This window comes from Asterias amurensis, chromosome 14, assembly GCF_032118995.1.
Source record: "Asterias amurensis chromosome 14, ASM3211899v1".
Taxonomy (NCBI): Eukaryota; Metazoa; Echinodermata; class Asteroidea; order Forcipulatida; family Asteriidae; genus Asterias; species Asterias amurensis.
In genome coordinates this window covers 17,230,503-17,245,642 of record NC_092661.1, presented here as the reverse complement: position 1 = coordinate 17,245,642, position 15,140 = coordinate 17,230,503, and the positions used below count along the sequence as shown (strand labels likewise).

The 15,140-nt window shown below is 38.9% G+C and overlaps 1 protein-coding gene across 1 annotated transcript in view; it reads left to right on the top strand.

Moving 5' to 3' along the window:
* Positions 1–15,140, top strand: part of LOC139947234 (uncharacterized) — a 79,724-nt gene that overhangs the window by 14,447 nt on the left and 50,137 nt on the right. Inside the window, exons 15-29 of the mRNA XM_071945112.1 lie at positions 223–351; positions 1,630–1,752; positions 2,524–2,817; positions 3,731–3,907; positions 4,706–4,756; positions 5,954–6,082; positions 7,192–7,485; positions 7,977–8,177; positions 9,843–9,968; positions 10,931–11,221; positions 11,382–11,576; positions 12,322–12,354; positions 13,245–13,397; positions 14,020–14,310; positions 14,695–15,096. Of these exons, the coding sequence (XP_071801213.1) occupies positions 223–351; positions 1,630–1,752; positions 2,524–2,817; positions 3,731–3,907; positions 4,706–4,756; positions 5,954–6,082; positions 7,192–7,485; positions 7,977–8,177; positions 9,843–9,968; positions 10,931–11,221; positions 11,382–11,576; positions 12,322–12,354; positions 13,245–13,397; positions 14,020–14,310; positions 14,695–15,096 (2,889 nt within the window). The remainder of the gene's footprint in view (positions 1–222; positions 352–1,629; positions 1,753–2,523; positions 2,818–3,730; positions 3,908–4,705; positions 4,757–5,953; positions 6,083–7,191; positions 7,486–7,976; positions 8,178–9,842; positions 9,969–10,930; positions 11,222–11,381; positions 11,577–12,321; positions 12,355–13,244; positions 13,398–14,019; positions 14,311–14,694; positions 15,097–15,140) is intronic.

The window sequence follows — 15,140 nt, the reverse complement described above, 5'->3', positions numbered from 1 at the left end:
TTGGTTTTTGTGATTGATTAGCTTAGTGCGCTACATATTTGGCGGCACAGGCTGTATACTCCCCAGGGAGCTGAGATGGTTTATGGAATGATTTAAGGCCCCAAGTGACCAGGGGTAATAATGTTGAAGCGCCATGAGGGTCACTGCGTGATGGACCTGAGCGCTTAATAAGAAGCCACTATTAATATTATTATTATTAATTTCCTTTTTTTTCCCTTATAGAATCAACTTCAAGACCTCTGACCCAATTTGGAATGAAGTACCAAGTTGTGGGACAGGGCGGAGCCAAGCAAATCTTCACCATGCCCTTTACTCTAATTGAATATCAGGGAAGAAAGAGGCAGTTTCTGAGTGAGTATCTTAGACTTTCGTTTTAATTTGAAATGAAAAAAATGATGGCACTTAGTTGCAAAGATATGTACAGGTTATTTACAGTATGACGTTATTATGTAGGTGTGAATAATGAATGTCACTTAAAGACACTGGACACTATTGGTAGTTGTCAAAGACCAGTCGACTCACTTGGTGTATCTCAACATATGCATAAAATAACAAACCTGTGAAAATTTGAGCTCACTTGGTCATCGGAGTTGCAAGATAACTATGAAAGAAAAAAACACCCTTGTCACACGAAGTTGTGTGCTTTTAGATGGTTGATTTCGAGACCTCAAATTCTAAATCTAGAGTCTCGAAATCAAATTTGTGGAAAATTACTTCTTTCTCGAAAAATACGTCACTTCAGAGGGAGCCGTTTCTCACAATGGTTCAACTATCAACCTCTCCCCATTACTCGTTACCAAGTGAGGATAATTATTTTGAGTAATTACCAATAGTGTCCACTGCCTTTAAAATAATGCAAAAAAAGAGAAATGTTTCAAAATATCAAGAACCCTAAAATCGAACAGCATTGTACAACCATAGCCAACATGTAGGGAAAACATGAAGCACAGTGCCTTTATGCTTAGTGACAATGACAAAAATAAAACATTGAAAGAGGCCAGGTAGATACATGTAAGATTACTGTACTAAAAAAACGTCAAAGAAAGTGATGGCCATTTTTTTTCCATCGGTTAATTTATAAGACCTGCATTGGCTGTCCGTGAAGAATCATTTAAAGTCTACAAACTCATATTTTTGACTTTCGAAGCTCTCAACGGACTAGCACCAAAATATCTATGTGAACTTATTGGCATCAAGAAACCTAAGATCAAATGCTGCAACCACTGTACAACGGAGATTCATGAACACAGTTACATTAACCGGCTAGAGACTATTCGCATACACTGCTCCCGAACTCTGGAACCGACTTACAACACATTAGGAATGCGAACTTACTAGGGGCCAATTTCATAGCACTGATTTTCAGCCCAGAGCAAGGACCACAGTAAGCAAATGGATTTGCATTGTTACATCATGCATTTTCGTGCAGTAAGCACCGTAAGATAAGCATGCCTTTTTGTGTGCTTATGGTTAGCAGCGCTATGAAATGAAAATCTCACAGTAAGCACAAAATCAGTCGTTAAGCAGCTTTATGAAATTGTACCCTGATCTGTTCAAGAGTTCACTTAAAACCCATCTTCAAATTTATCTAGTCTTTTGTCAGGAGTTTTTTATTTTTATTTTGTCCAGCCCTGCCAACTTGTACCGCTTTCAAGATGTATGGATTTGTGGCTGATAAAGAGTACCTCATCGATCCAGATGGGATCAACAACGGAGAGGAACCATTTGTGGTAAACTGCAACATGGAAAAAGGTCAGTTTTGTTTTTTGCCTCACATAACGTGAAAAGCTCCCGTAAAGTATTTCTGAGTTTGGCTGTAGAAATTCGGAAAGCGTTTGTCTTTTTCACCGAGTGGTTGTGTTTACATTGAGTTCCTTTAATGGATTGAGCAGTTAATCTGCCTGTGGCAGTCAGCAGCCCTACTGGTTTCTGCATAATCCAATTAAGTCCAGTGTTTGGAAAAAGAAATTACATAGAGATAACAGGTGTGAGTTGTCAGATGAAAAGGATGTCTTTTGTTTTAATATCATGTTTCTTAAATGGAGCTTGTGTGTTGAGATTTGAAAATTTCAAAAAGAAATTCCTTGACGAATCTCTTCATAAAGCTCTCATCTCTACACCCCATGCTCTTTTAATGATAATATAGAGCATTGATAATCTGCTATCCATGCTAAGCAAGCTCTGGAATGATTTTAACAATCAAGCACACTGAGCAGTTGATTCAGTCAGCCAATCAGCCTTGTTTTGTAGCACCTCCCTTTAAGACGGCTGATTTTATTTTATTGGAAACAGCTTCTTATATTTTGGATATACATGTATGAAACAAGAAAGACAACTACATGTATATGGGATCTTAGGCATTGCATGGTGAGGTATCAATATACATTTGGTTTGCGGTAACACCGTGTATGTATCTACTTGCCAGGTAGAGTTTGTTCTTTATCGAGAACCATCTTGCTTTACATTTTACTATCGCGGAGAAAGACACTGTTGTAACTTTATTTTGTTCAATTGTTAAATTAGGCGAAACTGTTGTCAATCACGACCGCGCTGAATCCAAGGTCGCCAGTTATCAAGCCGGCAAGAATACAGTGGACGTAAATATCAACTACGAGGGCGCTACAAATAAACAGCTCCTCGCTCTGCGGAGCGTCTCGGATATGTGCAGCCAGAAGATGACGCACGAATGCGTGCAGAAGTCGACTCATTTTGTCAACGGGAAAGCGCATATCTGGTGGGAGAGTCTGGACGGGGTCAAAAGAGAGAATTGGGGCACGAAAACTGAAGAAAAGATGTGTCACTGTGGTGTTTACAATGGTAAATATTAAGTTTGCTAAGATCTTAAAGCCGTTGGACCCTTTCGGTTCAGAAAAAAAAAAAAAGTTCACAGATTTACAAATAACTTACAGGGTTTACAGAAGGCAATGGTGAAAGACTTCTCTTGAAATATTATTCCATGAAATGCTTTACTTTTTGAGAAAACAGCAATTACGGATTTATTTTAAACACATGTCCTTACACGGCGAAATGCGCGGAAACAAGGGTGGGTTTTTCTGTTGTTTTCTCCCGACTCCGATGACCGATTGAGCCTAAATTTGCACAGGTTTGTTATTTTATATAGAAGTTGTGGTACACAAAGTGTGGGCCTTGGACAACACTGTTTACCGAAAGGGTCCAATGGCTTTAAAAGACTGCTGATTTTCTATTTAGGTTTTTTTTCAATTTCATTCACATTCATTAATATTAATTCAATTTCATTTACACGCTTTTATATTTTGTCATGCTTTGTTAGCGTGTAGTTTAAAGACACTGGACACTATTGGTAATTGTCAAAGACTAGTCTTCTCACTTGGTGTATCTCAACATTAACATAAAATAACAAACCTGTGAAAGTTTGAGCTCAATCAGTCGTCGAAGTTGCGAGATAAAAATGAAAGAAAAAACACCCTTGTCACACAAAGCTGTGTGTATTCAGGTGCTTGATTTCGAGACCTCAAATTCTAAATCTGAGGTCTCGAAATCAAGCTCGTGGAAAATTATTCCTTTCTCGAAAACTACATTACTTCAGAGGGAGCCGCTTCTCACAATGTTTTTATACTATCAACCTCTCCCCATGACTTGTTACCAAGAAAGGTTATATGCTGTTAATTATTTTGAGTGATAACCAATAGTGTCCACTGCCTGTAAGTCTCTTCCAAAGTAATTAAAACTTGACTTCATTTCAATACAGCCTGCAGTGATGCCAACAGCCTCTGTAACTGTGACAATAGAGGGGGTGTCAGCGATTGGGGAACCCTCACCGACAAAGACACCCTTCCGGTTGGAAAAGTCGTCTTTCAGAAACCTGTGGCTACGGACAGCGAGGACAATCTGAAAGTCGGGCAATTCAGATGCGGCGGAGATCAGTGTGAGTTTGCTTTCAGGAAGCTTTAAAAAAAAAATTGTTTTGTTTTGCAAGTTCGCCCCAAACAAGGCTAAAAACCACTCTAGTTATGGGCTACAAAAGTTATTTAGTGTGAAAAGAACTCAGGGGAGCTGAAGGCAGGAATTGATATTCCTCTTAAAACAGTCTAGAATGTAGGATAGAGGGAATTACGAACCAGGCAAGGAGTTCCTAAGAGATGCAGTACGAGGAATAAAGCTGTTGGAATGGCCTTTTGTTCTACATCTCAGCAAAGCAAGAGTGTGTGGGTGAGAAGAAGCAGAAAGTCTGGTTTAACGAAAAGGTTTTACCACCTTTTTGGGGTTTTATTATAATAATAATAATAACAATAACAATAAACAAGATGTACAAAGTGCATTTTAGAATATGCAATGCTCTGGTAAGAGAGCTACGAAAAAGTAAGTTTATGAGCAAGAAGAGAATAGATGTGTTTTTAATTTACTGTGTTGGTGTTACGCTGGTGGTAGAGCTTTACGTGCTTTTAATATAATTCTGATGTGCTTTTTGTCATTTTATTTTTGCCAAATAAAAAAATACCAGTTGATCATCCTTTTTGTGGTCTGTCTTTTTTGAGGCTGAATCTTTTTTAAAAGATTATTTCTTACATTTTTACATTTTTACATTTTGTCAAAAAGACAATCTTTCTTGTACATGTATTTCTCATAAAACTGACTCATCTTTTTAAGAACTTGTAACAACATCAAGTGATGACTAACCCTGGACTAACATGTATTCCTGTTTTTTTTCTTTCCTTCTGTGTAGCCTCAAGCACTCTTCAGTTTTTCATCTTCATGAATCAGATGCTGGCCAATCGTAAGTTGACAACAAATTCCGCACCTCCAGTAATTTCTTTTGTATCATCATTAATTGATATAGCTTAAAACAGTTTTAGCTAGCACAAAGATTTTTCGCTGCTTAACTGCATTATTAATCCTTCTTGCAGGCGGAAATTTAACTCTGACCTTAAGTATGTAAACTGCGTCAACCATGGTATTTGTGATAGTGTCAAAACAGTTTTGTTTCGTAATTAGTTTCTTGAATGTGATGACCTTGATACTCTCGGTCTGCTACTCGGATCGTTTTGACAATCCCTTTGTTTTATACTTTGTCAAGATGGTCTGGGGGTCGTCCGAGAGTGTGAGGGTTAACCTATTTCTTTATTTACATGTTAATATCCCTTATACTGTATATTTGATGTAATTTTTATAAGTCTTTTTATGTTCTCCATTTGTTGCGCTTTTGAGGAAATAAATAAATAAATAAATAAATAAATTATCGTTGTCTACATAGAGGAGCTGCATACTCTCCCTGATGCTGCTAAAAGCTCCCTGAACACAAACCAATCTTTCCATGTTCTGATGAACAATTTTTGACAACCTGCCCGATTATGGAAACTTGTTCCCTATTGTAATAAATGTAATTCTAAAAATCTCCCGATTGTTGGATCAAATCTCTCTTATTGCTTGATGCAAATGTTGGTGGCTCTGCTTCATGGTAACTCAACCGCCCTGGGTCTTTTTTGACCAAATAGCAGGTTTAAACTTTTTAAAATTTCTTTCTATTTTTTTTTTTTTTTTTTTAATAGTGTTTTAAAATTATTATTATTTGTTTTCCTCATTTATTTATTTATTTTTCATTTAATTAGTTTATTTATTTATTATTTTTTTTTCTTTTTCTGTTTTTGTTTAATTAAATGAAACGATTTTACAGATAATACTCAAACTGTCACCCCTCTCAAAGTGTACTACGTCAGCTCTGGGCTGTATTACTCCCCAGGAAGCTCTGAAAGAGTAAAGGAGTGTTATTGGCTCAATGACCAGGGGTGGATTTCACAAAGATAGTCCTAACTTAGGACTAGTCCTAGGCAATGCTAAGAGATAGGACCAGTCCTAAGTTAGGATGAGTTACTGGGCACTAAGTGTAAAGTGAATTGACATGGTTATTGTCAAAATGCGCTATATACATGTAATAGCTACTTACTATCATTATAATAATTGTTTCACCATACAGCCAAGAAGACTTGTCATGAGTTTAAGGAGCTTGGTTACGAGTTGGACGGTGTTTACTTAATCGACCCGGACGAGGAGGAAGGAGAACGACCTTTCACTGTCTTCTGTGAGATGGAAAAGCAGAATGAAGGTAAGAGGAACTTTGTTTGTGTTCCAGTTGAAGCAAAGTGTTAAATTACGCATTGTTTCCAGAGTCATGGAAAATCCGTGAGTATGGGTAATACCAGGCAACTGTTCAGCAGAAAAGCGCCCAGCAGCCTATTTCCAGAAATGCTTAGGATTAATCCTATCTCAAGTTAGGACTAGTAAGTAGTCCTAACCTAGGGTTTAACTAAAGGTTCAAATGTTATTGTGCGAGGCTTGGACTCATCATTATTAATAATAATAATAATAAGCATTTATATAGCGCCATCTATCTAGACAACTAATCCGAGGCGCTGGAGAGGAAAAGAAACCAAAACAAAGAAGTTTATACAAAGAAAAGGATCAAAAGAGTGCCTAATTAACGTGACTTAGGAAACAAATAGGTTTTTAGTTGCAATTTAAATGTGTCTAATGAAGAAGCTGTGCGAATGCATATTGGTAGAGTATTCCAGAGGGTTGGTGCTGCAGATGAAAAAGCCCGACTACCATAAGAGGTGTGTGTCCTTGGTGTCACAAGAAGACACTTGTTTGATGATCTGAGGCTGCGTTGAGGAATGTAATGTGATAAGTTCATTGAGATAGCCTGGTGCTAATCCATGAAGTACTTTCCATGTTAAAAGTAAAATTTTTAACTGAATACGCTCTTGTACTGGCAACCAATGAAGTTTCTGTAAAACCGTTGAAATATGATCAAATTTAGAGGTCTTAGAGACGACCCTAGCTGCTGCATTCAGGGCATGTTGGAGTTTATTCCTTAGATTATTTATTCCTTAGATATATCCTAAGTTAGGAAGAGTTTGGTGAAATCGACAGCTGCCATTCTGTAAAAAAGAAGGAAGTTCTTTTTCCTTTTTTTTTTCTGTTTAAATCGGCGGCCTACACATTTTTAAGTCAACCTGCTAGGCTAATTTTGAATTTGTTTTATTTTTGTGTCTGAGATAGTTTAAATGTATAAATTTCTTGTCTAAAAGGAGGCGGCCTCAAAAAACGAAGCGGGCGGAGGATGCTAAACATGTTTTACTCTTTTGGCCATACAAGACTCCATTGTTCTTACTGCTATCTTACCTGTCTCTTTCCTATTTTACCCACCACCAGGAATCACCGTTGTCCACCATGACCTCAGCGACCAACGAACCCAAGTCAATGGCTACGAAGAACCAGGTAGCTATGCCAGAAAAATCAACTATCGAGCTACCTCGAGACAAATTGATAACCTGAAGGCTGTCTCCGGTAAATGTGAACAAGAGCTCATGTACGAGTGCCAAGGGTCTGCGTTTCACGTCGGCACGGTTCTCAACCATTGGTGGGTGTCTTTCAGTGGAGATAAAATGCCAAACTGGGGTGGGGCCCCGTGCGAATTCGATGGGTGTGCTTGCAAGTCTGATTCGAGTGAGTATAAATTGTTTCATAGTTTGGATGGTTCTGTTCAAGGAAGTGGACACCATTGGTACCTACTCAAAGTAATTATTAATAAAAGTCTTATTTGGTAACGAGTAATGGGGAGAGGTTGATGGTATAAAACATAAGGAGAAACGGCTCCCTCTAAAGTAACATAGTTTTCGAGAACTTGATTTCGAGACCTCAGAATAAGATTTTGAGGTCCCGAAATCAAGCATCTGAAAGCACACAACTTTGTGTGACAAGGGGGTTTATTCTTCCATCTCCCAACTTTGACGACCAATTGAGCTCAAATTTTCACAGGTTTTGTTACTTTATGCATACACATCAAGTGAGAAGACTGGTCTTTGACAATTACCAATAGTGTCTAGTGTTTTTAATTCTGCAATTAATTTACCCATATTTTTAAAGAAACTAAAACAATTACTTCAATGAAGAAAGTGTGTTTGGTTTAATGTTTATTGTCTATTTCATGTTGACAGGTTGCGTCGACAACCTCAAATGCAACTGTGACAAAGATGACAATGTCATGCGTAAAGATGGTGGCAAGCTGGATGACAAGGACAAGCTACCCGTCTCCGAGCTTCGCTTTGGTGACACCGGCAGCCCTGGGGAGATGGGGTACTATACTCTAGGAGCATTGAAATGCTGGGATGCCTCTGAAAAGAAAATAACAAGACGCTGTAAGCTTTTTCTTAATTTTTTTTTACTTCATTTCATTTTATTTGCTAGCAACCATGAAAAAACACAAATGCATTAAAAAATTGCACATCAAAGATTATACCACAAAAAGCAATACAATGGTTATAAAAAAGAGAACAGAAAAAAATATGCAAAAACGCTAGCAAATTACTGAGAAACCTGGCCTGGCCGCGGGCAGATACATGTATAAGGATTGTGTAGGAAACACCTCCAGTGGGGGTGGAACACAAAACACTACAGACAAAACAAAAGACAAGAACCCTGGCAGGGAAAGCCAATAGCGACAAAAAGTCACTTTCAAAGTGGCTGACCTTTTGGTTCGAGACAATAACGAGTATTAACAAGACAAAACACACCCTCCATAGGAGGAATACATATTACCCACCAGCCAAGTCAGGCAACTCAGAAATAAAAGACAAGCAAGCTTTATGGTTTATGGTTTATGGTCTATTTATTTAAAAATGTTATCACTGAAATGCGATATTATTTACAATTGTTAAAAACATAATTAGAGCAAGATGAAAACCCAAGACAAAAGCCTGGCAGAAGTTTACCGAGAGCATATCTACAAGTAAGAACCAGAAAGGAGAACAATTGTCAAGCATTGTTCTTACTTGCGTAAATTTTTAATAATTGTCTTTGGTCGTTTGTAATTTTCTTAAGCATTTTTAATTTGTTTTTCTTAAACTGGTCTGTATTTTTTTCTTAACTTACTTAATATTTTTAGCCTCTGTGAAGCGCCTCAGACCCTCTTGGGTCCCTCTTGAGGTTAAGGGGCTATTATATACATGTATAAAAGGTTAAGGGGCTGTATATAAAAGCTGGTTATTATTATTATTAATACAATTTAAAAATGGGATTTAAGTGTTCAGCCGTCGAATTCACCAAACTCTTCCTAACTTAGGATTAATCTTAGGACGGGTTCAGTTCTGTATTTAAGTACGTTGAACGCATTGAACCCATCCTAAGTTAGGACATGAAATAGGACGGGTTGCTCGTCCTAACTCGAGTTAGGATTAATCCCAGTGTTTCGTGAAATCAGTCGCAGGAGATTGGTGAGGTAGGGCAAGGGGCTGTTTCAAAATCTGTTCATCTTACGTAGTTGAGTTGTATTTAGAAAATCTCACAAAGTATTCGCCTACTCTCAAAAAGCCTTAAATGGAAAATGTGTACAAATTGAACATTAAAAATACATCAAAATCCACAAGAAAAATAAACGTTTTTTTTTCCTAGAGACCCTCAGAAACCTGGATACTGATTCATCTAAGAACTAGTAATTTAGATTGGATCAAAAATTATCCACACCGTATTACTTCCAAGGGAATCCTTTCTCAAGATAGTTTTGTTTTATCAACAGCTGCAGTGCCTCTCACTAAGTACGTTTTCTACGATCTTTCATTATTTGAAACTTCCAGATCTATGACACTGCCATTAAGGCTATTATTTTAATATGAATCAGACATGTTCACTGGTCTAGGGTCATGGGTTTGAATCCCACCCGAGTTATATGCCTGTGATCTTAGGAAAGTACCGAGTATACAGTGCTTACACACATCGGTTTATATGGGTAAAATCAAAATGAGTATTCTTTATCCTCGATGCAAAGTTAACATCTATTTGTTTGATTAATTTTTCCCCCCCTACAGTCTTGCTCAAGTCTTGCAGTGAAATCAAAAGGGACGATCCTTTTGCACTGAGTGGTAACTACCATATAAGGCCTTCAGAATCCAAGGATGAATTCCTCGTCTACTGTGACATGTCCGGCACTGAAGGTATGTGAATTTAAGATCTTTCACGGCCATTAAAAATACTTTAAGATTAGTGTGAAAGTTCATTTGTGTTGGTAGTTAGATATAATTTAGCTGAACTTTTGATCATTACACTGAATTTTTTTTTCATGCCTGAAATTTTCGACCGACACTTCCGTCTTCATCAGCAGGATGATGCGGATGTTCAACCTGTGACCTTGCGAACACTTGATCCCAAGACTACATCATAGACATACTTTAAGATGTTATGGGTGTTGTGGCCTAGCGGTTAAGAGCACCGGATTCAAACTCTGGTGGGTTCGGGTCCCAGTCTTGACACGTGTGTCGCTGAGCAAGACATTTAACTGTGAAGCTTCGTCCTTAGACACAAAGCCGTTTGTACTATGTGTTGTTTAATGCATGTAAAAGAACCCAGTGCACTTATTGAAAAGAGAAGGGGTTCACCCCGGTGTTCCTGGTTTGATCGGCAGCATATTGTGCCACAGCATTTTGTAAACCATTACATGGTACTTAGGTCTCATAGTTCAAACGTAGTCCCACATACCTTGCCGTAAATACTGTAGGTTAAAACGCCTTGAGCGTCACCGAGTGACGGATATGCACGCCTTATAAGAAGCCACTATTATTATTATTATAAGCCTGGTCTACCAAATGCTTTTTTATGTCATGGCCAAGCTGTTTTAAGTGCAACCTACGGATTGTAAAGGGGGTAACCCTACTTCAGCCTCAAGAGTAGGAGGCAACGTGCCCCTACGGTGGCAGTTGATTTGGGTCGATAGGATTCACTTTACCAAAGAGAAAATGCCTTGGTGCCCTTGCCCTTTCAAAAACGAAGCATACAGGCCTGAATCAACCCATGACCTCGAAGCACAGCCACAGATCGAACATGTTTGATGATTAAACACAAATAATAACAATAATACCTTTGGATTTAAAATTTCTGCGACCAATCTCACTTTCTTTAGGAGTGACGGTCGTTTACCCCGACAAAGGAGAGACTCTTCAAATCGATGGTTTCTACGAGGAGCCCGGAACCTGGTCGCGAACGATCCAATATGGCGCATCGGAGCCGCAGCTCAAAGCCCTGACAACGGTTTCTACTACATGTAAACAATACATCGGCCACGGTTGTTACGGCTCACTCCATCACAGCAGCGAGACTGGCAAGATGTACACATGGTGGGAGTCGAGAACGGGAGTGAAGATGATGAATTGGGGGGAGGTGGCTGATGGCTGCCAGTGCTCTGTCAATAACAGTAAGTCTAGATCCCGCAGGGGTGTCGTGGCTGGCTGACACTCTCGCACAAAGATATTGACAAATTAGGGAGACCCCCAACATTAGGACATATCTCGTTGGTTGTAATAAATAGGAAAACTGGATATTAAATACAGTTTTGTGTGACTTCCCTTTTTCAGCTTGTAAGGGAGGTCCAAGCACAAAGTGTAACTGTGACGTCAACACTCAGAGCTACATGACGGACGAAGGTTACCTGACCGATAAAACTAAACTGCCTGTGAGTGGGATCCGCTCTGGTGATGTCAGCGATGATAAGGGACTGGAATATGGAACGGCCAAGCTGGGGCCGCTGATGTGTCAAGACGCCGGTTCAAGTGAGTCTGTTTGAGATTTCCTTTACTCTCTCAATAAGGAAATAAAAGAGTGGCGACCATTTTTTAAACGGTTGTTTTATTTTTACTCTTTTATTCCCAACTCCTTATAAGGGAATGCTGTGCGCGTATCGCGTGATGTGGCACAACTGTTTCAGCCGTTGCTCTCGACCAATAGGAATGAAGAAACTGTCTTAAAAGAACAGGTGCAAGCTCGCGTGTCACGCCCATGTTTCAACACTTTTTACTGGTCATAAACAAAGGTTTATACACACCCACGTGACGCGCTCTCCACCAATAGGAATAGCGAAACTGTCTGAGGTATTTATGAATAAATATTCCCAGTGGCTTCTTATATAGCGCTCGTACCCATCACTCAATGAACCTCAATGCGCTTCAACATTCTGAAAGGTGTGTGGGACTAAGTTTGAAGTACATGTATGAGACCTACTCATTTTTACATAGCACAATATGCAGCCAATCAAACCAGGAACACCGGGGCGAACCCCTTCTCCTTTCGATAAGTGCACTGGGTTCTTTTACGTGCGTTGCACAACACACGGGGCCAACGGCTTAATCCAAAGAACCAAGCAATAATTCTGTACATTTGGGGAGCTGTATTTTTAAACCAAGAGGAAATCGTCTATCGATGTTCAGGATTTGTTTTCGTTTTAATAAAATCTCATCGTCCCAGTTTATTGTACCGTCACATCTCTGACCACAGGTCGTTTGTTCTTTCTCTTTACAGATGAACAGACCAGTAGAGCCCTCGCTGAAGCAGGTTGGACTAATTACTCACAAGATATATTTTGTATTTTAGATCAAATTGCATTTTTATTGATGTATTACTAACATGTTTTTAAAGAATGTTTACTGCTATTGTTATAAGTCTGTTTCTTGTTTTTTTAATTTGTCCATACAATTGTAATTGCTGAAACGTTTACTAGTGCCTTTTTTTTAGCGCCCTAGATCATGTCAACATGATGAAGGCGCTATATAATTTTTGGTATTATTATTATTATAAAATAATAACAAGAGATATTCTATTTTCCTCTCTAACATTTGGCCGATTCCCATTTGACCGACAATGTAGGAAGATATAAAAACTTGTTGGACTATAAAAGTATCATTATTATCATTGCATTTTTTTCTCTCTCACATATTCAAAAATAATTACCCACAAAAGAGAAACACAAAACGTGAAATAATATGAAGAAGACTAGTCTAGGAGAATTTTTTGTTTTGTATCAAAGAGAAAATTGTTAACTGCTACAGATGTTTGGCAACAAAATGTAAAATTTTCATATGACCACATGGTCGTTGTAGTATCTTGCCTGCCCAAAATGCCATGGAGCGTATAACAGATTTTTGTAGATGGGCGTAGTGCATACTAAGCACGCCAACTTGATAGTTTATAGAAGCTAAAGCTCCTGGGCCTAACTTCATTAAGCTTTTAAGCATAACAAATCGCTAAGCACAGAAGGGTTACCAGTCTAAACACCATGTAATGTATACTTTTCGCAACTGGTTCCCTGCTCAGCATCATCCTCTGCTGAGCATCACGAAAGATGGACCTTGGTTGGGGAGCTGTAAGAGCAAAAGCCTAGCTGAACTTTGCCAAACTTTAAGTGACTCTCCCTATATAAATAACTTGAACTCCATTTATTTCAGATGACGTCTGTGACGAAATCACGACGGAAGGCAACGTAGAACGTTATCTCTCGGTAGGAGACTTTAAAGATTTTCACTTTGACCTGTACGGTTTGGGAAAAGCTACTGTGAATCTAGCCGAAGCTAGTTCTTTGTCTGCGTCTTACAAAATTGGTGAGTCCACTCGGGAACAGTGCGCAATAGTTGTAGGTATACTGAAGTGCGCTGCAGAGCAGCGCGCTACAAAAAGAGCTTGGTGTTGTACTTAATTCCACTTGTAAGAAACCACCAAAAGCAAAGTGTTTTCTTTTAACGCAAGGGACCAATTTGGTAATTGTCAAAGACAAGTATTTTGACTTGGGTGTATTCCAACATTAAGCATAAAAAAACAAATCTGTGAAAATTTGGACTCAATTGGTCATCAAAGGTGCAAGAGAATACTGACGGACAAAAAACCCTTGTTGCACAAATTTGTGTGTTTTCAGATGCCTATAATAAAAGGCTTCAGGCCTGAAGTCTTTTAATGTTTGAGTTGACCTCTTTTTCAAAAACTACTTTACTTCAGAGGGAGCTGTTTCTCACAATGTTTTATACTATCAACAGCTCTCCATACTGCTTGTCACCAAGTAATTTTTCATGCTAACAACTACTTTGAGTAATTTTACCAATAGCGTCCAGTGCCTTTAAAACATTACAGTAGTGAATTAACAGATGAATAAATAAAGTAGCACAGGGCAAGGGAAGATGCTATAAGACGTTTAGACTTTGAAGTTCTTCCCTCTTTTTTTTTCTTCAGAAATTGGAACGGATTTGGACAAACAAAAAGTGATCCTGAGTCTGTGCAATGATGACAGCAAGTGTTCTGTCGCAGAAGAGAAATCCTTTACTTCCTCCACCAGTAGTGATGGTGTGGAACGTAGCTTCACTGTCAATGTTAAGAGTGAGAACATCGTGCTGCAATCTGGAGACGAGGACTTGAGTTTTATCAGGCCTCGTCAGGATGGAGCGACACACTTGGAGCCCAAGTATTTCACCTTCTCGACGGAAGAAGCGATCAGCTGGAAGTTTGACTGTCCATCTTTCAAATGTAAGAGGGATTTTTTTTTTTTAGCCACCAAAACTAAGTTTGATGAACTTTAGACACTGACAAGCCACTTAAATATAATTTATAAAATAAAGAAGAACAAAAACACCCAACAAGAATTAAAAATTACTGTGCAGCAGATCAGAATGATGGATAAATGGTTCCAGGGGTGGATTTCACAAAGGTGGTCCTAACTTAGGACTAGTCCTAGGCAATGCTAAGAGATAGGACCAGTCCTAAGTTAGGATGAGTTACTGGTCCTAACTTAGTACTGGTCCTATCTCTTAGCATTGCTTAGGTTAGGACTACCTTTGTGAAATGCACCCCAGGTATTTATGAATATTAAATAAACAAGTTTGAATGACATCTTTATCATTGGCATTCTAGATATCTGCAGTGTAAAAGACGCAATCACATGCGCGGATAAAAAACCACGCATCAAGACGGTCCGCTACGGAGTCCCGGCCGCGAACCCGTGCAACGAAGCAGTAGATTATTCACAGTGCAGCGGTATGTCACTGCTGAACAAAAAATCTGTGAGTCAGTTGTGTTCGGGGAATTCCTGTTTCTACATGAAGAAATCTTCGGAGGATGGCCAGTGCGCTGCTCAAGGGATGGTTCTTAAGGTGGAGTATGAATGCGACTACAAAGAGGGTAGGACGTTAGACTTGGCCAACCCATGCAATAGTAACCCATGCCAGAACTCTGGGAAGTGTGACTCCCCAGACGGTGAAGACACCTACAGTTGCGAGTGTGGAAAAGACTTTATGGGACTCAATTGTGAAACAGGTAGGATTCTTAAAGACACTGGACACTAGTGGTACATGTAATTG